The sequence below is a fragment of the Prosopis cineraria genome, unplaced genomic scaffold (genome assembly GCF_029017545.1).
Source record: "Prosopis cineraria cultivar Desert tree isolate PC_DT_omini unplaced genomic scaffold, ASM2901754v1 PC3, whole genome shotgun sequence".
NCBI lineage: Eukaryota > Viridiplantae > Streptophyta > Magnoliopsida > Fabales > Fabaceae > Prosopis > Prosopis cineraria.
The window spans coordinates 34,967,656-34,992,412 of record NW_026555334.1 but is presented as its reverse complement, the minus strand read 5'-3'; the positions used below and the strand labels follow the sequence as shown (position 1 = coordinate 34,992,412).

The 24,757-nt window shown below is 34.7% G+C and overlaps 1 protein-coding gene and 1 pseudogene across 1 annotated transcript; both read left to right on the top strand.

Moving 5' to 3' along the window:
• The first annotated feature begins 248 nt into the window (after window positions 1–248).
• LOC129306328 (U4/U6 small nuclear ribonucleoprotein Prp31 homolog) lies at window positions 249–4,345 on the top strand. Its single transcript, XM_054946861.1, has 8 exons — window positions 249–472; window positions 630–695; window positions 774–911; window positions 1,211–2,103; window positions 2,229–2,299; window positions 2,440–2,542; window positions 2,740–2,815; window positions 4,016–4,345. Exons 1-8 carry the CDS (start codon window positions 470–472, stop codon window positions 4,121–4,123), a joined length of 1,458 nt encoding a protein of 485 aa, XP_054802836.1. The 5' UTR covers window positions 249–469; the 3' UTR covers window positions 4,124–4,345.
• A 2,752-nt stretch (window positions 4,346–7,097) lies between these two features.
• On the top strand, window positions 7,098–14,192 carry LOC129305694 (glucose-6-phosphate 1-dehydrogenase, cytoplasmic isoform-like; annotated as a pseudogene).
• The last annotated feature ends 10,565 nt before the right edge of the window (window positions 14,193–24,757 follow it).

Genomic DNA, 24,757 nt, shown 5'->3' with positions numbered 1-24,757 from the left:
GATTTTTCTTAATACAACGGCGACCCCTTTGGCTATGGGCTTGTGCTTGTTTTTTTCTTCACTTCGGTCAAAATTTTCATTGGTTTTTAGACCATCAAGTGAAGATACCATGCCTGACGGACCGCTTTTTTGAATGGGCTGGGCCGGGCGTCCTCTACAGGTTTTTCTAAGTAAATGCTACAGAAATACTTAAAAAAAAAAAAAATCCGATCTATTTCACAGGGGGTAAAAACCTTTTTCTCTCCTCCCTTCCAACCAAACATAGCCTAAGAGAAAGTGAAAAAGCACCAATCGGGAAAAGGAAAAGAAAGAACTGGAACTTAAGCCCGGGGAAACCTTGGTGTAAAAGTCTCCATCCCCATCGAAATCTCTAACCTATAATTTGCTCTCAGTATACTAACCCTAGGCCATTAAGGCTCCAACCAGCGTATCATCTTTATTGCTATCTTCGTCCTCTTGCACCTCATAAATGGTAAGCTTTTGATTGTTGTTGCAGGGAGGTATTTTTGTGGAAATATGTTCTGTTACATCCCTGCTTGTTTTATTATCAAAGCGTCTACGTTATCTCACAATAGATATTTTATATTTTGGATTTTTTTTTTTTGTTTTTGGTGCTCGATTGTTTGTAGGCGACGCTTGCTGATTCTTTCCTCGCGGACCTCGACGAACTATCCGACAATGAGGCTGAAATTCCCGTGAGTATAATTTATGTATGTTTACATCAAATTTGAGGAATTAGGCAAGTGATAGCTGTCGTTGCGCCTTCCTATTAGGAGGATAACGATGTTGATACCGCGGATATGGAGGAAGATATTGATGGAGATATGGCTGACATTGAAAATCTTAATTACGATGACTTGGATAGTGTTTCAAAACTGCAGAAAACTCAGAGATACATTGATGTTATGCAGGTTAGTCAGTTGTGGGCTGCTTATCTCTCTGTTATTATAGCATAAACTTTTCAGTCTCCGTGTTTGTTGCAATTGAAATTTTAGCCCTTATATTGCTGCTGCAAAAGTGGAACCTGTTTGTTGTTGTTATATATAGAATCTATACGAGGAGTCTGTCTGTTTCTTATTTCTCATCAGCTCGCTTCTTTAACATCAATTGCTTAGTGTTATTCTCCCAGAAAATTAAATCTCTACTCTCATTGATGTTGGAGATAAAATAATTAGAGAGTATTCCTTTTATTTTTTTTTTTAAATGGCAGAAAGTGGAAGAAGCACTTCAAAAGGGTTCAGATGTCTCAAGTCATGGGATAGACTTAGAAGACGATCCTGAATACCAACTAATTGTGGAATGCAATGCATTATCAGTTGATATTGAGAATGAAATTGTTATCATCCATAATTTTATCCGTGACAAATATCGCTTGAAATTTCCTGAGCTTGAATCACTTGTGCATCACCCAATTGATTATGCACGTGTTGTTAAGAAGATTGGAAATGAAACAGATCTGACTCTTGTTGATCTAGAAGGGCTCTTGCCCTCTGCTATTATCATGGTTGTATCAGTTACAGCATCAACTACTAGTGGCAAGCCACTTCCAGAAGAAGTCCTTAATAAGACAGTTGATGCCTGTGATCGAGCTCTTACTCTTGATGCAGCAAAGAAAAAGGTTCTTGATTTTGTTGAGAGTAGAATGGGGTACATTGCACCTAATCTTTCTGCTATTGTTGGAAGTGCTGTTGCAGCTAAACTCATGGGCACAGCAGGTGGTTTAGTAGCTTTGGCAAAGATGCCTGCTTGTAATGTCCAGCTTCTTGGTGCCAAGAAAAAGAATCTTGCTGGTTTCTCCACTGCAACATCTCAATTTCGTGTAGGTTACATTGAGCAAACAGAAATCTTTCAAACTACTCCTCCTCCTCTGAGGATGCGTGCTTGCCGACTGTTGGCTGCAAAGTCTACACTTGCAGCACGGGTAGATTCAACACGGGGTGATCCATCTGGGAACACAGGGAGGGCCTTTAAGGAAGAGATCCATAAGAAGATTGAGAAGTGGCAAGAGCCTCCACCTGCAAAGCAACCTAAACCTCTTCCAGTACCTGATTCAGAACCTAAAAAAAAGAGGGGTGGTCGTCGGCTGAGGAAGATGAAGGAAAGGTCAGTCTCAGCCTCACCTTTATTTGCCAATGCCTTTTTTCTTTTGTAATTGTGGGTCCAGGGCTTTTTATTCTTCTCCGCCCTTTGGTTTCTTTTCCATGGTTGACCTTTTAATTCTTTTTCAGGTATGCAGTTACAGACATGAGGAAGTTAGCGAATAGGATGTTGTTTGGCATCCCTGAAGAGAGCTCTTTGGGTAAATTTTACCACAATTTACTTACGTTGATCTAATTTATTTTCACAATGATGTCAAGGACATAATTTTTTCAAAATTGTGTTGTAATTTTGTTACCTTTCTGCCTTCTTTCCTTATTTTCATTTGCTATTGCATTATAGGGGATGGTCTTGGAGAAGGTTATGGAATGCTTGGTCAGGCTGGCAGTGGCAAGCTTCGTGTGTCAGTTGGTCAAAGCAAGCTTGCAGCAAAAGTTGCTAAGAAGTAAGTCCTTGGTCAGGCTTTTGGTTTAATTTATTTTTATTATGTGTAAGTATTTGATTATGCTGCAATTATGGCGATAGCTTTTTCTTTTGGCCGTTGAATTGTAGCAAGAGTTGGACCACTGTTTTTGTCTCAATTGTACTATTATCCTGTCCAACAGCAATAACAAAACTGATGCACTATCTCACTTTTGTCAGATTCAAGGAAAAGAATTATGGTAGCAGTGGTGCCACATCTGGTTTGACATCAAGTCTAGCATTTACACCTGTGCAGGTTACTATCACTATGCCATCTCATCTGATAAGTGTGTCAGCCTGTCAAGTGTAGCTCAGCTATTGCTCTAGCTTTTATTAAATGGCTTCTTCTTGTTTTTTGCGCTGTCCTAGAACCACTGTCTTCATGGGTTAGCTTATTTGGTGTCTTTGGTGAATTCATTGTGTGCCCTCTTAAATTGGAGCAGTTTCTTCTGCTTAGCATCAATGGCTTTGGTAGAACTATAGATTAAAATGCTTTATGGGATGCTATCTATGCTTGTGCCTTTCTGTCTTTTCTTTGAGCAAAATGCTTGTTTTTCAAGAATTATTCCTGGCCATTACTAAAACAGGGCAAGATAATTTTTGTCATTTCTTTGGGTTTCTAACCTTTTTAACATAGTCTGAGGGATCGGTCACCTTTGTTGTATTGACGTGTTGGGTTTTGTAATGTCTATATTCTGTCCCTTGCTTGGGAGGATATTTTCCTCCATTTCTGTGATATTATATTTACAAATATTTCTTTTTTAGTAATGGAAATTATCTTTACCAATATTTTCCCATTTCTGTTATCTTACTCTATCTCTGCTCCCTAAGAAAAAATTGAACTTTATTCATGCTGCAAGACTTCTATCATGAATGTAGGAGAGATGCTTGAATGATCATATCTTTATATCGTTTGCTGGTCTGGGGTGCTTAATTGGCTGCTTTCATCGTTTTTCAAAAGCAAGCTTTCATTGTTGGCCATAAAAAAAAAAAAAAAAAAATAGCTGCTTTCAAAAGAAAGTTTTCTGTACCCTTTCCTTTATCGTTTTCTAATGCATGTTTGTGTATTTTACGTTGCATCCCGCAGGAATTATATGGAATAGCACTTGGGAAAACTCTCTAATCATCAATATCAATATAAAATATAAAATTTATGGCGTAATTTACAAGTTATGAATAATGCAACTTTTCTTGGACATTTTGCAAATGCTTTGGCCCACTGTGTTAGAAAGAAGAGTAAGTCTTGAGTTATTATCTCTTTCGTGCATCGCACAGAAAAAAAAAGATGTCTCATTTGATAATGTATAGTGGGTCACTTCTGCTTAGATTGTTCCTGTGTTGAAATTATGTGTTCAAGCTTACTTAGCATTTCCCCTGGGGGCTACATGGGTGGCTTTTTATCCGTATACATGCATGTCTCCCATGGATGACCCAACTAGTTTTCCTTCTTGTGCAGGGGATCGAGCTGACAAATCCACAGGCTCATGCACACCAACTTGGTAGCGGAACTCAAAGCACTTACTTTTCTGAAACAGGAACATTTTCAAAGATCAAGAGGACTTGAAACTGAACTCAAGCATATGTATGTTGATGAGACGCCGGGCTTTTAAACTGTTGGTTGTAGACATTTGAGGAAATTGTTGACGCTGCAGGATGTCGCTTGGATGGGCTTTATATTGTATTTAAAGCATAACTATATTTTGACTATAGGGGATGTTGGTTTCCCCCTTAGCCTAATGTAACCCATCTTGTATACGATATCAAAATGATGAATTCCCTCCCGAAACTCTGGATTCGTTAGCGTTTCTACGTGGTCAAATGTCATGATGATTTTGGCCCAAAAAAATGTCGTGGTGATAAGGGGTTGCGTTCAATTTTTCCTTGCATAGCCGTTTGGGATTGGCAAGGGGAGCTTATGTTTTGCATACAGCAAATGAATGACATACAGTGAGAAGGGTAGAAAAAAAGAGCGATATCCATATTTGTTCTATGTCGTCTTAAGCCGATTCTAATACAGCTACTAATTTAGATCTCATAAACATGGGTATTCCCATGTTACTAAATTGTTCTCTCTCTCTCTCTCTCTCGGGTGACGTGTTCCTATGATGTTTATTTGCCTCTATTAATCTTAACCAAACGCAAGTAAAATCCAATCACAGTCTCCCCAGTTGCTAGGATTTTCGCAGGGAAGAACATCTGCAGATCAATGTTTGGGTCTCTCTCTCTCTCTCTCTCTCTCAGCTTCTAAGAATGTTCAAAGAGTGAATTGCCCTTTCATTTTAGGACTGTGTCCATATCACATGTTGCTTCTTCTATTTACTTTCTGTCAAAGTCCTGAGTGTTGGTGACAACATCATCTTCCAGAGAAGCTTTACTGATCTTGACCATCTTTCCTTGCGAGGAGGAGGCTTGTCCACCACAAAGCTCGTATCGCGACAGTGCAATTTGCGGCACCAATATACATTTTATGGGTCTGCGTACTCTCCCCCCCCCCCCCCCCCCCCGGGTTTTTGGTGAATGAGGGCGTAGCCCATACTTATTTATTAATAAGAACTTCCCTTGGGTAAACAACACCGACAACATCACTGTACAGCAAAATTTTCATATGAGCGGGAGGCGTAACAAGCCTAACAAAATCATAGCCAAAATTAAAGCTGTAGCTGGTTAACTAATCTGCACATTTATTTCCTTCTCTCTAAACGTGTTGAAACTACAATTTCTTGAACTAGATACATTCAGCCAGAAATAAATCAACAAGCAGTCTGCTATCATCATATTCTTCTTCCCATGCCCTTTTAAGAATACTTATAACAGCCTGAGAATCACCTTCAATTATCAGATTCTCAACTCCAACTTCTTTAGCCAATCTTACCCCACATAAAGCACCCCATTACTCAACATTAAATGCAGAACATTCACCTAATTTCTTCACAAAAGCCCCAGCCCAAACACTATTTTTATCTCTTGACACGCCACCACATCCAGCCATTCTAGAATCCCCTTGCAGCACCATCAAAATTTAATTTGCACCACCCAAGGTCAAGAGGTTCTCATTTAACATCAATACCCATTTCACTTGAAGCATCAACTTAGAACATGGCTTCAGATTTACAAGTTCCCACACACTCTCTAATAACGCTGCTTATATCCCCTGCCAAACTGAATCCATCTTCAAACAAACATCAGATTTACAAATTTTTATTAGCAGGATTCACATTTCCCCTCAAATTCACGGAAAAAACTATAACTTAATCCATTTCTTAAGTGAGGAAATTATATAATTTGCTAAATATTTCTTTTATATTACATTATCTGACTAAAAAATATAAAATGACATTCTTATTTTTTATTTCATACCAAACGGAAACCAAAAAATTATACGCTATCAAAAATTGTTCTTACCCTTTTTTTATTTCAATTTCGTATTTTTATTTTTTTCATTCCATTATGGCGGATCTTTTCAGCCATTCATACGAACCTAAAGCTTTGCGATCTGTCCTATCCTACCACGGGAAGAGAGGGGTCTCTCTATATTTTTTTCTCTATTTTTTCAATCCTTATCATTTAAATTATTTTATTAAATTATTTTTTAAATGATAAAATTAATGAATAGTGAGAATGGGAAAATGAAAAAAAATGAAAGAAAAAAAAGTGAAGGGACCCCAAATCTCCGATCAAGCGTGCTGACAAGATAAAGCAACCAATCGTGAAAAGTACCATTTTTGGGCAGGGAAGCATTTGCAAATAACGGTCCCGTACGTTACTCATGTCATAGATACGATAAATTACAAGTACAAATTTATAGTCGGGAGTTGGGACATCAGATAAGTACGTACATACATATAGAGTTTCTTTTATTTCATTTATAAGATATCTTTTAAAAAGTTTATTCAATTTTATTTATAAATTAAGATGTAATTTTTTAAATTATATTTAAAAAATATTTTTAAAATTACTCTTTATAAAAAAAATATGATCACTTTTTAAATTTTTTATATAGGAGAACATTTAAAATTTTATACGCTTTTACTCCTTATAATTTTTTTTTTGATATTGATGATGTTAATAGAAATGATTTATAAAAAAAACTGAAAGAGTACATAAACATATATACATATATACATAATGTTTATTACTTTATTAGTCATCATCAATAATATATTAATACAAACCAATCTGATTAATACAAAATATAAATTGTATAACTAACTTCACTGTTTATTAAAAAATTGTAAAAAGGGTTTCAAAAAAGGAAAAATGACAATTAAATATCAAAATATTAAATTAATGACAATTAAAATCTCACAAATTTTTTTAAAAAAATAAATTAAAAATATCAATTTAAATAATTATAAATTTAAAAAATTTAATTGTAAATAAGTATTTGTATTGTTTATATTAATATTTAAAACTCATTTTTTAAAAAAAAATTGATAATTTAATTGTGATTAATTTAACCATTAGTAGCTGACTGTCATATTTCCTTTCATATAAGGGATACTATATGCTCAAAACTGTATCAAACAATCGGTGTGTCTTCGACACGTGATCTGCATGTTGATGCCTTATCCTCTTCCAGCAAAGAATGGAAGAGGTGAGGTGATGGGGGAGAAGGAAAAACAAAAAATCTGTATATAAATATATAGTTATATACTTACAAATTCCAGCCTCGAGTTTCGTGTTGTCTATCGGGGTAATAACAGAGACTAGGGAAAGCGACATACATTCGTTAGCGTTCTCTAATCCACAGTATCGACAACGTGCTTGGGCGTTTGACAATCAATATGCCTTTGGACAGAATTAGTGAAGCAGGCGACCATGTTCAGATAATGAAATGGATATCCAACCTCTGAAACCTCGGGTGCCTCGTCGCATTTTGCACCAAGCTGGTACTTTTACCTCTACCTTAATCTGCATCCTTGAGAGACTTCTTTTGCTTCTCTTCAATATCTTTCTTCTCTCTGTGTTCTGTGAATCATAATGCTTATATGGAGTGCTGTTTTAATTTAACGTAGCGTCTCTTGGCTTGCGAGGGTAGATTTATTTATACTTAATGTGTCTTGCAATTAAAAAAGTTATATCCACGCAAGTATCTTCTATTTGTACAGCTGGAAATGAGTCCCCCCCCCCCCCGGGAACTGTCCTGTTGCAAACTTGGGAATTATTTACAATATTCTGCAGTGAAGTAGCAGTTTATCTCTCTAAGAAAATAAGTTAAAACACTTATTGGGTTGATTGTATATCATGGCCACGTTTCTTTTTCCACAAATTTTCCTTGACTCATATCAGAAAGTAATATATTACTCTAGGAACTTATCATTAGGCAGCCGGTGAATTATGCTGATTATCTGTCATAGAGAACTAAATGTCATCCCTGCTGCTGGTTGGCACTCTTCATGATCTAATTTAATTTCTGTCCAGTAATAAAGCAGGATATATTTACTTGCTTCTCACATGATTTGATGCAGATAAAAGCTACTGTGGATCATACCAATATATTGCAAGGCAATTTTAGCCTTCTAACTCTGCTATAACATGGGATCAAGTAAACGGCACTTTGAAAAAGGATCTAGCCTTCAAAGTGTTTCCCTGTCGGGAGAGGTAGAAGATGTTCCTGAAACTAGGTGTCTCGCCATTGTTGTGGTTGGTGCTTCCGGTGACCTTGCTAAGAAGAAGACTTTTCCTGCTCTGTTCCACCTATATCAGCAGGTTTGGTGTCCTTCATTTTAGGTTCATTGACCTACACAAATGATTAGTTTGTGGTATAAAACTGAGGTAAAACACAAAGAAGGATGTAATATAGATGATCATACTACTGATGGATTAAAGGAAAAACATTAATGGAAAATATCTCAAGGTTTTGTGACTCCGATCAGACTCTAGTTGAAACTGTCATCACTATTCAGAATGTTTGCTTGCTTGTTATCTAACATTAAGTGTTTACTTCTAACTCTGTCTATTAAAGATTAAAAAAAAAAAGTATCTATTCCTAAATTATTTTCTTTTCATGAAGGATGACTGAATATTTTTCACTAACCTTCTGCTTCTCTTCAAGAAACCAGTGTAAATTCTTCTGAATTTTGCTGGATCTTTTCGCAGGGATTTTTACCATCAAATGAAGTTCATATTTATGGTTATGCCAGAACAAACATCTCTGATGATGACTTGAGAAACCGCTTGCGTGGGTGAGATCATTTATTTTAAAATCTACACTGTTCCTCTGCATTTCCAAAACAAGTAAAAATATTTCTATCAAAATCAGTGACTTTCTCATGTTTGAAAACTATTATAATGTTAATTACTTGCAAATAGAAGTCATTTGCACTATTATTTGTATCTTTGAAATTGGCTAATGTACTAAGCGATGTATAAGCTGTAAATATTTACTGTGCCTTGGGAAGTTTGTTTAATGATCTTTTTTTGGGGTCTTGTATTTGATTGCCGAGTCTTTCACTAAGTTGCTTTACAATACGCTTCATCCTATCTTACTAGTTTTCATGTATTTTTTATCCTTTGGGATGCAGCTATCTTGTTCATGACAAAGATGCTTCTCCTGAGCAGCTGGATGATTTATCAAAGTTTTTGCAGCTGGTTAGAACTATCTTCTTTCTTGCACTATTTTTAAATTTTATGTAAAGTTTCTCGCTAAAAATACTCTGCCTGTTCAACTGTTTACTATTTTTCTCCCTTTTTTCTTCCCTTCAGATCAAATATGTCAGTGGCTCTTATGATTCTGAGGATGGCTTTTGCTTGTTAGATAAAGAGATTTCAAAGCATGAATCTTCAAAAAACAGTGCAGAGGATTCATCTCGGAGGCTTTTCTATCTTGCACTTCCTCCTTCAGTATATCCATCTGTTTGCAAGATGATCAAGACTTGTTGCATAAACAAATGTGAGATTTTTTACAATCTCAAGTTTTGATATGTGATTTTTACATTTGCAAATGATTTTGAAAAGATCACCAGGTAGGGACATAAAGGAAACTTTGTTGTTCTAGGTTAACAACTGTTGGGGTACTGCTCAGTCAGACAACTGTCTATGCAGCATTTCATATCTTCTTGGCACCTTTTAATTAAAATGCAGATAGATTACTTGTCTGCTCTCTCAGATTTTTTTTTTTTTGTTTTAAAATGGCACAGAACTTAAAATGAAGTTACTTTCATGTACCATATGGCTTCTTCTAGTTGCTGGAAACTTAAAGCATGTTACTTTGGTTTTGGCTTTGCTGCCTGTTTCCACAATCTCTGCTCTTCAAGCAACGCAACTTTTTCTGATACGAGCATGTCAGCTTTTCCTAGTTTCTATTTCATTCTAATCATAAGTCCAAGCATCTGACATTTTTCTCATTGTTGGCTGTGTCTGCTTCTTTTTCTTAGCTGGTCGATGGACACGTGTAATTGTTGAGAAGCCTTTTGGTAAGGATCTAGAATCTGCAGAGCAACTCAGTGCCCAGATTGGAGAGTTGTTTGATGAACCCCAGATTTACCGTATTGATCACTACTTAGGAAAGGAACTAGTGCAAAATATGGTAATAAATAATTATATACTAGCTGACTTGTTTGTTTCATGAACTCTGCCTAATTCCTCCTCATTTGACTTGTATTGCAAGTTAGTACTTAGATTCGCAAATCGCTTTTTCTTACCTCTCTGGAACCGTGACAACGTTGACAATGTACAGGTGAGAATCCTTGCTTTAAAGTTACAAAATTGGGTTAATTTGACAAAATCCTCTCTGAAATTAAGGCTTATATAAAACTCGGTACATCTCCTTTGGAAACCGCCCTCGGGGAGGGGGGCTGAAAATCTTAACTCTTGGCTTGATTTACTGCCAATGTTCCTTGTGAGAGCACGTGCCATTGAGTTTTTCTCATACCTTTGTCTCATAGCTTGTTGCCCAATTAACCTACCCCATCGTCAAGCATTAATATGTCACCTTTTAAAACTTTGAATATTTAACTTTGGTACTGTGGCAGATAGTTTTCAGGGAGAACTTTGGAACTGAAGGTCGTGGTGGTTATTTTGACCAGTATGGGTACGTGTGTTTAAATTACTTCTACTTATCTTTTCTAGCAAGATGTCAAATAACTAGTCTTATCAACAAGTTTCTGTTTTCCAGTTTTACTTTTGTTTCTGTATAGTGAAAGTTACAATTTGTATTGCTAAGTGTAATTTGCCTTCTGTTATTGACTTTATTTGTTATCATTGTCTCCTATTTTGATTGGGAAACAATAATTCATGAATTTACCATTCCTATTTGGCAGAATTATTCGAGATATTATTTAAAACCATCTGTTGCAGGTGAGTCGTTCATTTTAAACTAAAATAGATTTCCATTTTGTGACAATATTATCACTACTTTGTATTTTCCAGCAGATACACCTCTTCATTAAACAATAGTATTTCGTAGATTTACTCCTCCCATTGGTGATGAAAACTGTTCTTGGGCTTCCACGTGACAGCTTTAGCTTTTGGGTTGGTTTGGTCCCTGATTGGTCCCTGACTGGTCCCTGACATGGTAACAAGCCTCTCTGATCAAGTGGTCTGAGCCTGTTTCTTGCCACCTCCTCTTTAAAATATCTATCTGTTTGTGCTTATCCATACTTCAAGCCCAAAGACCTTTCATCTCAAGGGGTATTTTGGTGATAATTCTTGGGCTCCCAATAACAACTTTAGTTTTTGAGTTGATTGGGCTCCTAACTTCTCTGAAGAAGTAATTTTAGTACGGATACAAGTGATGCTTTGATCTGTTTGTGAGTTTTGATGGAAAAGGAATGGACTTTGGTCTTTAATAAACTTTATCAGCAAATTTTCTCAACTTTGTTGCATTAAGCATTTGTCAACCAAATAATACCCGTTAGATAACCGTGCAATAACTTGGTAGTTTCATGTCAGAAATTGTCAACCTGGTTTATCATTTTCTGCCAATTCAGGTTCTTTGCTTAATAGCTATGGAAAGGCCTATTTCTCTCAAGCCTGAACACATTCGGGATGAGAAAGCTAAGGTGTGTCTCTTTTCATTCCATTTACATGGAAGCTCTTTTACTGTTTGCTGTAATTGCGTTCTGAACTCTTCTTGTTCTTTGCATTTTTTATTCATATTCTGAAAACTATTAGTTTATTTATGAAGCAATCAGCATCACTTCCAAGCTCTTGTTCTCCTTTTGATTTTGATCATGCTTACTTGCAAGTTGCAATTACAGCAAAATTATATAACTCTGCAAATGCACGCCTGCAATTTTTCCTTTCTTAGGTTTTGATAACTTCAAACATGTGATTCCTGGTCTTTTAGTTCGATTAAAGTTGACCTCCTGCGAGGTTCTACCCATTTTCTGTTTGCCATGTAAAATGCAGGTTCTTGAATCAGTGCTTCCTATTAGGGATGATGATGTTGTTCTAGGACAATATGAAGGCTATAGGGATGATCCAACTGTACCTGACCATTCAAACACTCCAACGTTTGCAACTGTTATTCTGCGCATACACAATGAAAGATGGGAAGGTATGAAAATCATTCTGGGCTTTGTTTCCCCAACAGATAATTTACATTGTAGGCCTAATTTCTGAACATCTGTGGGAATGGTATTATAATTCTTATTCATTCTTTAGTTTATTTTCTATTACATGTCAGTGATGCCATATTTATTGCGGTGCATTTGATTCTTTAAATCACAGTTGAATAATTGATGAATTTTTCCGCTGAACTTATCTTTCCCTTCAGGAGTTCCCTTCATAATAAAAGCTGGGAAGGCCCTGAATTCAAGAAAGGTAGACATAAGAGTTCAGTTCAAGGATGTTCCTGGTGATATTTTCAAGTGTATGGAACCGTATCTTTAGATGTGAATCCTCTCTAATATGCTTTTGCCATACTTCTTTAGTTGTCTGCACTCTGAATCAATCATGAGCATGAAGGTAGAATTATGTAGTGCATGCAAGTTGTCACTTTGGAAGCTGTGACATTTTTGTGATATGACTAGAAATATGAGAGATTGTGTTTGGTTTTTGTGTATTATCATCATAGCATAAATTATTCCTTCTTCACCTATTTAACATGAATAGAAAATTTCTCTTTCAACCATGTACTGTTTGGGACACAGAATATTAGGTGTGAAAAAGAAAAGGGAAATGAAGAATGATACTCTTATTTCTGAGTAATTAATAAAAAAATAATAGTCACTGTTGTTCAGTAATGATAACAAGAACATAATAGAAGTCATGACTTTTTCTATTTTTTGCATCAATCCTTTATCCTTCTTTCTTTCTGTGCATTAATCCATATATGAAGGCCTCCACAAACAGACGTTGTATCCCCTGCCTTGCAGTGCAGTGCAGTGCAGTGCAGGGGATCCATGTATTTGCTGATGATGATGATGATAGAAGTTTGAATAGCAAAAGGCATCTCTTGCTGCTTGTTTTGCCTGCACGTCATTTGGATCCACAGTCCAACAAATTAGATTGATATAAGCATTTCCTGTTGTGGCTGTATCTACATTAACCTTACTATGTATCTATACTTGCATAGGTAAAGATCAGGGGAGAAATGAGTTGGTTATACGCCTGCAACCTTCAGAAGCTATTTACATGAAGTTTACGGTATGTGATTTATTCTGATAACCGATCGTGCTACTGTTTTGACCTGATTGCTTCTTACAGTTCCTTGTATCCATCATCTGGACTCGCAACTAGTAAATATAATAAACTAATTCGTCAAAATAAACCAAACAATGAAATAATATTTTTTAAAATGCAAATTATCTGGGTAAACAAGCCTTTGAAGGGCTATGTGGTAAATCATTAAGTTCTGGACATAAAAATGCTGAAACAAATTCCCATGAAATTGGTACAAGTGAACTTACTAGTGAAGTGTCTCGTGAAGGTCAAGAAACCTGGATTGGAGATGTCAACAGAGCAAAGTGAACTAGACTTGTCATACAGGCAACGCTATCAAGGAGTGGTCATCCCAGAGGCTTATGAGCGTCTGCTTCTCGACACGTAAGATCTTTTTCCCAATTCATGTCACTTGTTTCCTCATTGTAGCAAGGATTAGAGAAGTATTTGATTGCAATATTGCATCCCATACATAGCAATAAGTTGTTCACAAGATATAGACATGGGTTGAACCATAACAGGGGATTGGAATGTTTTTTACAGAATTAGAGGCGATCAGCAACATTTCGTTCGAAGAGATGAGTTAAGGGTGAGTTCATCACATGCTTGACACACTATTATAACAGGATACGAATCACCAACCTTGAAGGTTGCAGTTTTGTGCTTGAACAGGCATCTTGGAAAATCTTCACTCCACTTCTGCATAGAATTGATGAGGGAGAGTTGAAGCCAGTTCCTTACAAGCCAGGAAGCAGAGGTCCCGCCGAAGCAGACGAGTTGCTGAATAAAGCTGGTTATGTTCGCACACAGGGTTATCTATGGATTCCTCCTTCCTTATAGAGTGCTCAATTATTTGCTTACCCTGCCTGAAGCTTTTGAATTACTTTTGCACAATAAGCTTTGAATTTCGTTAATAAAAATAGCATATTTTTTATATTTTTAAGGCATGACCAAAAAAGAAAAGGAACTTATAATGCCTGTAGTGGTTCGATGATTGTTCATGTGTTTGAGGCAAATGATATTTCACATATTTGTTTGCATTGACTGTTATCTATGTGATTGACATTCATATAAGCTAGTTTTAAGATATATGTGATACAATGGGAGGTGAGGCATAAATATGAGACTAAGAATTTGAATAGCTAGATTGTGAGGGTTGAGGATCATAGATCAATGTTTCTTACTAGCTTGATAATTGAACAAAAGATTATTTCTGTATTTCTTTTGCTGCTTGTCTTGTTTCTTGGAGTAGCAAAAAGCATGGAAACAATAGGCTCCATGATATTGAAAACCAGACCGGACCGGCCAAGTCAACCCGGAAACCGGTGACCCGGTCCCTTGTCCGGTCTGAGTTTACTCTTAACCCAATGAGGGAGTGAACCGGTGTAACCTGGTCAACCCGGGTTCAACCCGATATAACCCGGTGGGTTGACTGGGTTAACCAGGTTATTATTTTTTCAGATTTTTACCCCCAAAACGACGTCGTTTTTTTTTTCATTTTTAATTTTTTAGAGCTCTGAGTTCGGAAATAAGATAATAAAAAAAAGTGAAATTGAAGTTAAAAAATGAAAAATTAGAGGCAGAGCATGCTAAGTCCAAAACTATAGTATTTTATTATTGTTAGACTTTTGAGTGGTTGGATTTGGTTGAATGTTTTTATAATTAATGTCTTTTTATTTAAATTGTATTATTTTAATCATGACCGGTTTGCCACCAGTTCAACCCTTGGTTTAACCCCGATTGAACTACTAACCCGTGACCCAGTCCCATGACCGATTTAATGACCGGTCCGGTTTTATGTACTTTGATAGGCTCACAATAGCTGAAGAGGACTCCTAATATAGGCAACCATGCTAATAACTCAAAACTGCTGGATTGTATCTGCTGCCAAATTAGTGTTGGAAGTGACAGATTATATGAGTTTAGTATATATTTCTTGGTACGATTAATACATGCAAGAACCTACTAAATTTCCAAGATGTGAAGTGCGCTACTCATAGTAGCATTGTACTAATTTAGTTTTTTTTTTTTTTTACCCCTTTCAAAACATGGTTACTTTACTGAGTCAGATTCAAGTATTGTTGAGTTTAATTAAAAATAACTTTTCCATAAACGTTTTCTATATTCACACAAACTCAAATCTGAAACTGTGCTTAAACTGCCATAATCTTCGCACTAAAATTAATGCCAGTTGATGTAGTATTGTAATAATCAAGGTTGCCTGCTAGTTAGAGTATAAATAATGAGCTGGAAAAAGTTACTGAGAATTGAGGGTCATGCATATTAGATAATTATCATCAAGTCATGCTTTCATGAAATGGTTTATTATATTAAAAGCGTAGACCAAGGGGAATGAATGAAAATCAACAGGACAAGAATGAAGATACAACCAGCAAATATAAAAAGGAAGGGTAGTTTCGTAAATTCTTAGGGAAGGCTCGTTTTATTATTGTAGTTTCCTCCCTGATTGGACGTGGCACTTCGACATTTCTTGGCGACTCTCCCTTCACCTTTGTGCTTCTACGGACATAGATAGGCCGTAGGCGTTGGCGTTCCTCTGGGAAATCGAAGTCAATAATCTCACTGATTCAAATCTGTCTCATCTCAAAATCTTACCCAGGTGGCCAGGTACACTTACTTCCAGTGCGATTCATAGTTTATGTTTCTAAATTCTAATTCATGTCAGCACAGTCAAACTTCTTACTGATTATCATGTTCTTTTTGGTTTCTCTTGTAATTTGCTGATATATATATCAACATTGAAAAAGGCACACAGTAAGGTAAATAGTTGCTTGATAGAACAGTAATCACGACACGATCGGGGAAAAGGGGGGAAAACCTCCATTATGGTGACTGTTGAGTGAATGAGATCTATCTATAGAATTAATTTGTATAGAATTTGAGGATCTAACTAACGCAACATCATGGTCATCAATCATCATAACAAGTAACAGCAACACAGGTAAATTCAGGTTTGGTTAACAGTACAGCATAATATGGGCCGCATGGCTTTGCAGAGATTTGTTTTCTTTCTTCTATCTTGGAGGGCTTCTTCTCTCTTTCATGAGTCAATCCTTATTCGAATGGTGAAGTCCTCGTATTTCCCTCCTCTTCCTAGCCATTTATGTCTGGATGACTGGAAAGGGAGTCAACATATGGCGTGGCAGGTGCCTACAAGAATAAGCTTTGGTTCTCGCAATAAACCCAGTTTTCTTTTCAAAATATTTCTTTCGGTCAAGTTATTTCTAGCATGATCGGAACCAATGAAAACTTGAATTTTATTAATTTTGTCCTGAGATTTAGTAAGTTTCCACCGCAATTCTTAATGAGAACAAATAATAAAATAATTTTAATTTTTTAGCATTTAATAAGAGCATAAAAGTAAAGACAAAATATAAAAAATAGTAGAATGCTTTATAAATAGAATTAAAATTAATCTTCTTTTTTCATCTTATAAATAAAATTAAAAGAGTGATATAACTATTAAATTTTTTTCAAGATACCACAAATACCAAGAGTATTAATTAAGGGGACTGGGCGATATGAAATCATGCTTGGAATATGAAATTCTTTTAATAGACCTTATATTATTTTATTGATCTCTTTAAGGCATGATTATAGGCAGTGATGTGCTTGGATTAATGAATATTTGGATTTAAATTAATTTTTTCATTTGAATATATAAAAATTTATGAATTTGAATTTGAAATCAAATTATGATTCCTTTTATAGTTTCAAATTCTCCATATACTTTAATCATTTGAAAATTCTAATCATTTTAAACATTTTATTTTCTTTGTGTTTTTGCTATTAATACATCTATAATTCTCTTATATTTTTCTCATCTCTTGTCAATTAAAAAAAAAATTCATCATTCCATTTTTTGAATTTTTGTTTTGAATTTTAATTTATTTTTCTTATTCATTTGAAATTTTTTAAACTATCTAAATAAAGAATTTTAAATATATGAATTTTAAATATAAGATTTCTAAAATACAAATCCATTGCCTCAATGTAGATATCTCTTTTAGCACTTATTCAAACTTTGGCTCATTAAATTGTAAGGGGTTAGCTATTTTAACTAGGTCAAACCTCTATTAGTAAATTATTTGTTCACTTCACTTTGATAGACGAAATTTGTTGTATTTTCTAGTTTAATGGGATTTAGGGAGAACTAGATTTCCTCCTCTACGTTGCACGAATTTTACATTACTCAATTGTGTAAATGATATAAGCCATCTATAATTATAATATGAGAATGATATAAGCCATCTATAATTATAATATGAGCAACAACTTTGACAATGTAAAATTCTTTCTATCCATTGATAATATTTAAATTGAATCTTATATTCTTCAACGTTAAACTATTCGTTGATTTTTAACATGTTTTTTACAAATTAAATAGTCGAGAAATTACACTTTGTTATCAATCTATGCTTGTTGTTATAACGAATTTATATATTAAATTCATGTTTCTCGAAGTTGTTCTACCTCCGATAATTTTAAAACATATTTGTTGTACTAAATGAAAAGCTTGTATTTAAAATACATTTTCTTGTTATAATGTAAACATTTTTGTTATAATGTAAACATTAATGCAATTGTTAATGCTTTTTTGTGATAATATGAACTTTTTTTTTGTGTGACATATATTAGAAAGTATTTATTATATCATTCTATTATATTTAGATGTTATTTTTTTTAGGTTTTTTTTTTTGGAATGTGTGGATAATTATAATTTAAACAATATTATATTTATTATTCATTGATCATTTGATAATGTTTGCTGCAAGGGAAACCAGATAAGATGTATTCTTGTGTATGAAGTTGCATATGGCACTTACAAAGCATACTCATCCAAATCTGATAAAATCAAAGTTATTCTTCTATAATTCTGTATGGTTTTGGACATAGAAGGTAAGCATGATATTTTATTTTATTCAAGCATGTATAGTATAGTCAGCTGGACGTGCTTATTTGAACCTAATTTTGATTCTTCATATATTGTAGTTTTTCTGTGCTAATTGTATTTAATCTCAATTGTGAAGGTAAGAAGCATGTTAGGAGTTTTTTTTTTTTTTAAATACAAGGACATGAAAAAACCATGTAAAAGAAGAATAAAAGCAGGTCATGTTAGATTCTTTAAGAGATCTACATCTTGAAGGCGAATGATTGTAAATAATAAGATCAAGATTATCTCGAGATGCAGGGTGAGGGAGCATGTCTGCACATTTGTTTGCTTCTCTGAACGTGTGGTTGAAGGTAATGATCCAATCTTTCATAACAAGAGTTCTGACTTTGATAATTCTAGAGAGAGGATGGTTATCAGGGAAATTATGTTGGATAAGCGAAAGTGCTTCCACAAAATCAGAGCAAACATTGATTTTGTCAAAATGGGCATTCCAACAAAGCTGAGGTCCTTCTAAAATGCATAATAGTTTTGCTGTTGTGCTTAGATGATAACCGAGGTATTTGGAAAAAACCTTGATCCAATTCCCTTTATCATCTCATATGATTCCACCACAAAATCAGAGCAAACATTGATTTTGTCAAAATGGGCATTCCAACAAAGCTGAGGTCCTTCTAAAATGCATAATAGTTTTGCTGTTGTGCTTGGATGATAACCGAGGTATTTGAAAAAAACCTTGATCCAATTCCCTTTATCGTCTCATATGATTCCACCACAAGTAGCAGCTCCGATGGAGTTGACGGCCCCATCAATGTCAAGACGGATCCAGCCTGTTTCTAAAGGTGTCCAACGTGCCTCTAGCCTTTTGCAATTGTGACTTAGGAGGTTAACTTTAGATTGAAGCCTCATGTCATTGGTGATTTGTTGGGTACTGGAGAAAGCAATGTTGACGTTCTGAGAGATTTCTTCGAAATAGATTTTTTTGCAACGCGTCTTCCGGATGTTCCACCAAACTTGAGCAAAAAGTCTCTACCAAGGGATCTTTCTTGTATTTAGATTTCCTGCCTTAACCTTTGCGTTCTAGCTTATCCAATCTTGCACAAAAAGGAAAAAGAAAGTATTAAGTTTTGAGAGTTTCACCAGTTTAATCCCAACGTTACGAGCTTATATGCAGTCTCGTAGAATATGAATTGAGGAATCAAGAGAATTGCATCCAAAAAAGCAAGATCTTTAAAGAGGAGTACTCCCTTCGGTGTAGGTAGAATTGAGCTGTAGCCTGTCTTAAGTAGCCTTCCAAAGAAAGTACTTGATTTATTCATAAGTAGGCCATTTCCCAATCATAGCCCAAATATCGGTGTTATTATGATCCTTTTGAGAGGACATGGCCTTGTAGGCCGATTTGACGGTGAAGTTGCTATTAGAGAATGGTTTCTAAATAATGACATCATCCTCCCTATCAAGATTAGATGGTCTCACTAGCGTAATGAGTCTTATCACCTCAGGAGGGAAGTGACGATTCAGAAGACTAAAATTTCATCCCCTAGCAGAATTACAAAGATCAGAAACCTGAGCATGAAAAATGGGCTCCGCACTACGGTAAGCATAAAAAACAAGAGGTTCTGGAAGAGGGAACCACTTACTATACCAGAAGGAGGTATGATCTCCCTTATCAATTTTCTAGCCAACATGTGCCATAAATTTATTCCAGACTTTGCAAATACTATTCTAAGTGAAAGAGGAGGAGCTAGGTTTGTAAACCATGGGAATAGTGGGACTTATACATTTATATTTATCACAAAAAATCTTGACCCAAAGCCGATTTGGTTGAGTGATAAGACTCCAGCAAAGTTTCATAATGAAGGCAATGTTTTGGCTCCTAAGATTTCTGATGCCAAGCCCCCTATTAGATTTTTCCATAGTAATATAATCTCAAGAAATTAAGTGAGGTTTTTTGTGCCCATCAGAGGAGTCCCAGAGGAAGTTTCTAGAATTTTTCCCCAATTCCATAAGAACATTGTTAGGTAACAACATGGTTTGCATGGCATAGCTAGGAATTGCCGAAAGAACAAAATTAATAAGTACAGTTTTTCCAGCAAAGTTAAGAAATCAACTTTTCTAATTGGAAAGGTAAGAGCAGGCTTTGTCAAGTAAAGAAGCAAACTTAGAAGCCCTTTCATGGATTAAGGGAATTCCTAGATATTTGCCAAGAATACCCGTGAGGGGAATTTCTAATTCTGTATTGATCTGAGAAGCCCTATTAAAATTGATGTTCCTATAACAAAAGAGCTTAGATTTTCTAATGTTAACTTTTTGGCCAGAAGCATTGTAGAAATTTGAGAGGCATTATTGAATAATCATAGCTTAGTTAATAGATGCCTTTGCAAAAAGTAACAAGTCATTAGCGAAAAATAAATGAGAAATAAGAAGTCCATTAGTTGTTAGTCTAATTGGCTTCCACTCATTTTAATCAATGGAACTAATCATACAATGACTAAGACGTTCAATGCACAGAACAAATAAATAAGGAGATAAAGGATCTCCCTATCTTATGCCGTAAGAGGGAACGAATTCCTCAATAAGTTCACCATTATAAAGGACCCTTATAGGAGAAGTAGAAATGGCAGCTCTAATCAATTTTCTGAGGTGAGTATTCAAACCAATGGAATCAAGAGTGTCGTCAATAAAATTTCAAAAGAGTCTATCGAAAGCTTTCTCAAGATTTACTTTAAGAGCCATGAAACCTTTCTTTTTGTTCCTAATCCTCATGGAGTGAATGATTTTCTGAGCGATTATGATATTATCACTACTTTGTCAACCTTAGATAAAGCTACATTGAGAATTCCCAATAAGATTGTTCATACATTGATGAAAACAATTAGAGAGAATTTTAGTTATGATTTTGTAGATGATATTACAGAGAGATATAAGCCTTTGATCCAATCTTCCCTAGAGATAGTGAATTTGTTCACCTCTTTGGCACAGAAGATGATGTTGTCCACACAAATGGTTCTTGCACTTCAGAATGGAACTTTTGATCTAACACATTTAGATTTGAAATTATTATCCCAAGTAATTGTTGCTCTTTAGGGTTTTTTTAGGCTAAACTACATTCAGGAAATTTTCTGTGTAAGTTATATTGACAATAGAGACCTTGGATATAAGTCGGCATTATGAATTAGAATTTTGAGACCATCCCTATACCTAACTTTCAACAAAATTGCATACACCATATGAGAAAACTGACTTTAGTAAATAAACCCCAACTCTTGACAACGATTGTCTTTGACTCTTGTTTATTGTCATTCCAAATGAAAGAACTACTGGGTATTGTCGTCAATGCATAAGGAAAGGTAGACTTTCTCCTAAGGGATTTTAAGCCATACGATGAATATAAACATCCTCACCATATCTTGAACCATTTAAGTGCTAGCCCCCTCATAAAATGGTCTCCCAATAATATTATTTGCAATCTTATTCCATTGCAAAGACCATTAGCCTGGTTAATATTCTACACAAGCATTATTGGAACCCAACTTTAGAATCAATTTATGTGGAGCCATATTAGAATAGTCAATTGTATTGAGAAACTCAGTGTTATAGATGTCATCAAAACAATTTGAATGTTGGTCATCCTTGCAAATCGTGTTTGAACGCATGTGGAGCCATATTTATTTTTGAAATGCCGTCATTTGGTCCTTCAAATGTTCCATCCTCTATGCTAAGAAGCCAACTATTTCCAAATGTATGAAGGAGGGAGTTGAGCCTCGAGAATGTATGGAGCGAATTTTTCCTATAATCTAAAATGAATCATAAAGGAACCACAAATGAGGAGATTTAATCATAAAATGTGAGAAGCTTATTGGTTGAATGAGAGAGAATGTGTTGAGCATAAATGTTGAATACGAGAAATATGGAGAATCAATTTACAAAGCATGTTGGAAGCAGACATTGAATTCTCATGCAATGGCAGAGATATCATTACATTCATGGAAAACTGTTTATCGATAAATGAAATTTTCAAAATAGTTTATTGGGGGATGAGTATTGGTTCAAATGTTATTTTCTTAGAAATAATTTAAAAATTATTAACTAACATTGTCATTATTAATAGAGAATATATTTTTTAAATTAATATTGTACGTTAATAGTTTTTTTAGCTGTTAGTCAACATAATGTGGTTTTCTTTAAATAACCGATTTACTTTCAGATATCAGTTCTCATTTATCAGCCATAAGTTATTGGTATAATGTCAGAAATAATTACTTTTTTGTAACTAATACATCAATTATAACCATTTTAATTTTACAATTTCGCAATACTTAACTCATACCATTACACGAAATGATTTATCTTTTTTTTTTAGTAAAAATTAGAATAGCCGACCGACCACCATTAAAAACCATTTAGAAATACTATCTCACTTAAGGAACCAAGTAAATTGTATCCTAATTCTATTTTAATAACATTATGTTACAATTAAGCTTTAAGTAATAATTTAAGAAATCAAACATATTAAGTTTAAGAAACTTAAGAAATTAAGAATTAAGGAATAATTAATTGGAAGCCATTTAACAAATAGGTTGATATACGCATGACAGATCAATTTGAAATAATTGGAATAATCTATTTCTATGATTTTAACAGGTGATATGATTGTAAATATTATTGGTATACCATTTTTATTACTATTAATTTAAGAACTTGGGAGGTAAACATTTAACTACATTTTGTTTGCTATCGCCATTTGATGTGAAATCAAAAACTATACATTAATCACTGTTTTGCTAGTTTACTATTGTGAGATTATCACCATGATAAGAAATAAGTACGATTACATGTAAGATGGGTGCAAGATATGGAATGAAACCGCTTTGATAAATTAATACCGAATAAGGAAGGCAAATACAACTTCTGCAAATGTGATGAACCTAAAATTTACATAAACGATGTCTGAAATATAACTTTTGGAAAATGTATGACTGCATGTGTTGCAACATTGCAATCAATGAAAAGAAGGTAATCAAAAAACAGAAATTTTAAACATTTATTAATCACTAATCCCTGATGTAGAGGGATGATCTGGATTAATAAGTTCATGTTTTCCCTTAAACTTCCTCTGAAATACTGCACAACTTTAGAATTAGCATTGAAATGAACTCTTGTTGCATTGAAATGATTTTTTATGACGCTGTCATCTACATAAGGAAGGAAGGAGATGTTCAGCAAAGTAAAATGATATTTTTGCTCTAATTTTACAGATGAAACAAAAAATGCAGAAGAAAAAGACCTACCACCCTTCTTGATCATCCTAGCCCATTCGATTGTAATCACCAAGTCTTTCTTAAAATTTTGAAGAAGGTAGCCATTGTAAGCATTCCAAGCTGGACCATCCTCAAGTTCACAATTAAGATGGTTGCCCCTACATATGGGATGACTCTTTAAAACCATACAAAGGGAACATAAACGAAATGTACAGAAGGGTTTAATTTTTTAACAGTCTAGAAAACAATATGTCAAAGAAAAGGAACAAAACACACGTACCATGTATCACTGATAATGAAAGAGAATTTCCAATCAATCCAGCAATCAGATACATCTCTTTAAAGGTATCCAACTCCAAAAATGATACCAGAAATATCTGAAATGGAAGGACAAGAAGAATAAGAAGAATAAGTCAAAAAACATGTAAAGAAAAAAAAACATAGGGTGACGAAAATTTAACATTGAAGTAAAAGACATTTTTCTCTCCTCTCCGAATCAGTTAGGAGACAAATGGATAATATCTTAAGTGGGGGCAAGGGGACTAATGTTGGTGACTTTTAAAAGGCAGTGTCAAGCTTAATGACAACGAAAAGTTTGGATGAAACGGGATTGGTATCCCAAACGACTGTGAAATGGTGAATGTCATATGAAAAATCCTCTAGAAGAATAGGCCAAATCCTATGAATAGGATTGAGCTGATTGCTTACCACCAAGATCCGAGTATCCTTATGGGAAAGATTAATGGATGAAAAATATGATTAAACAAAAAAGTTTAATACATGCACAAAAAACATAACAAAAGAGATCATAGACTATACTGTTTAGGGTCTTTGCAATCTGGAAGAAGCCCATGTCATCTTCCCAGAATAAATGGACCAATCAGACACGTATGCTAGCGTGTGAGACACCCTCTTGAAGATCCTTTAAAGGAGTAAATAAATCTAGGTCTATTGGACATTTTCTGAAAAAAAAAACATTAAAAAAATGGTTAAAATGGTTGTATGTTGAAACAGTGACAGTTAAAGGACTTTATATAGAAATAAGATAAACAAATAATGGAGGAACCTGCATAGCGGTTGAAAATGAGAGTAGTTAGACAATCCACCAGATAAGGTGTTATGATAAAGAACTCAACAAAAAACTATAGTATGAGAGAAAAAGATGAAATAGACTAAGAGAGAGACCAAACAGCGATAAAATGAAAAGATACATTTTAACAAAAAGAGAAAGATACAGAGAAAAATACTTTGAAGAGCGGAGGAAACTGAGAATGTAGAATGATGAAGATGGAAAAGGCATAGGGAACCAAAAGAGGCAACAAATATAATACCCATTTAATTGGAAATTTGAAAGGGCACAAATGAGTGTAACATCGAAACAGATGAAAAGGAATGGGGAGGGAAGAAATTATGCAAGATA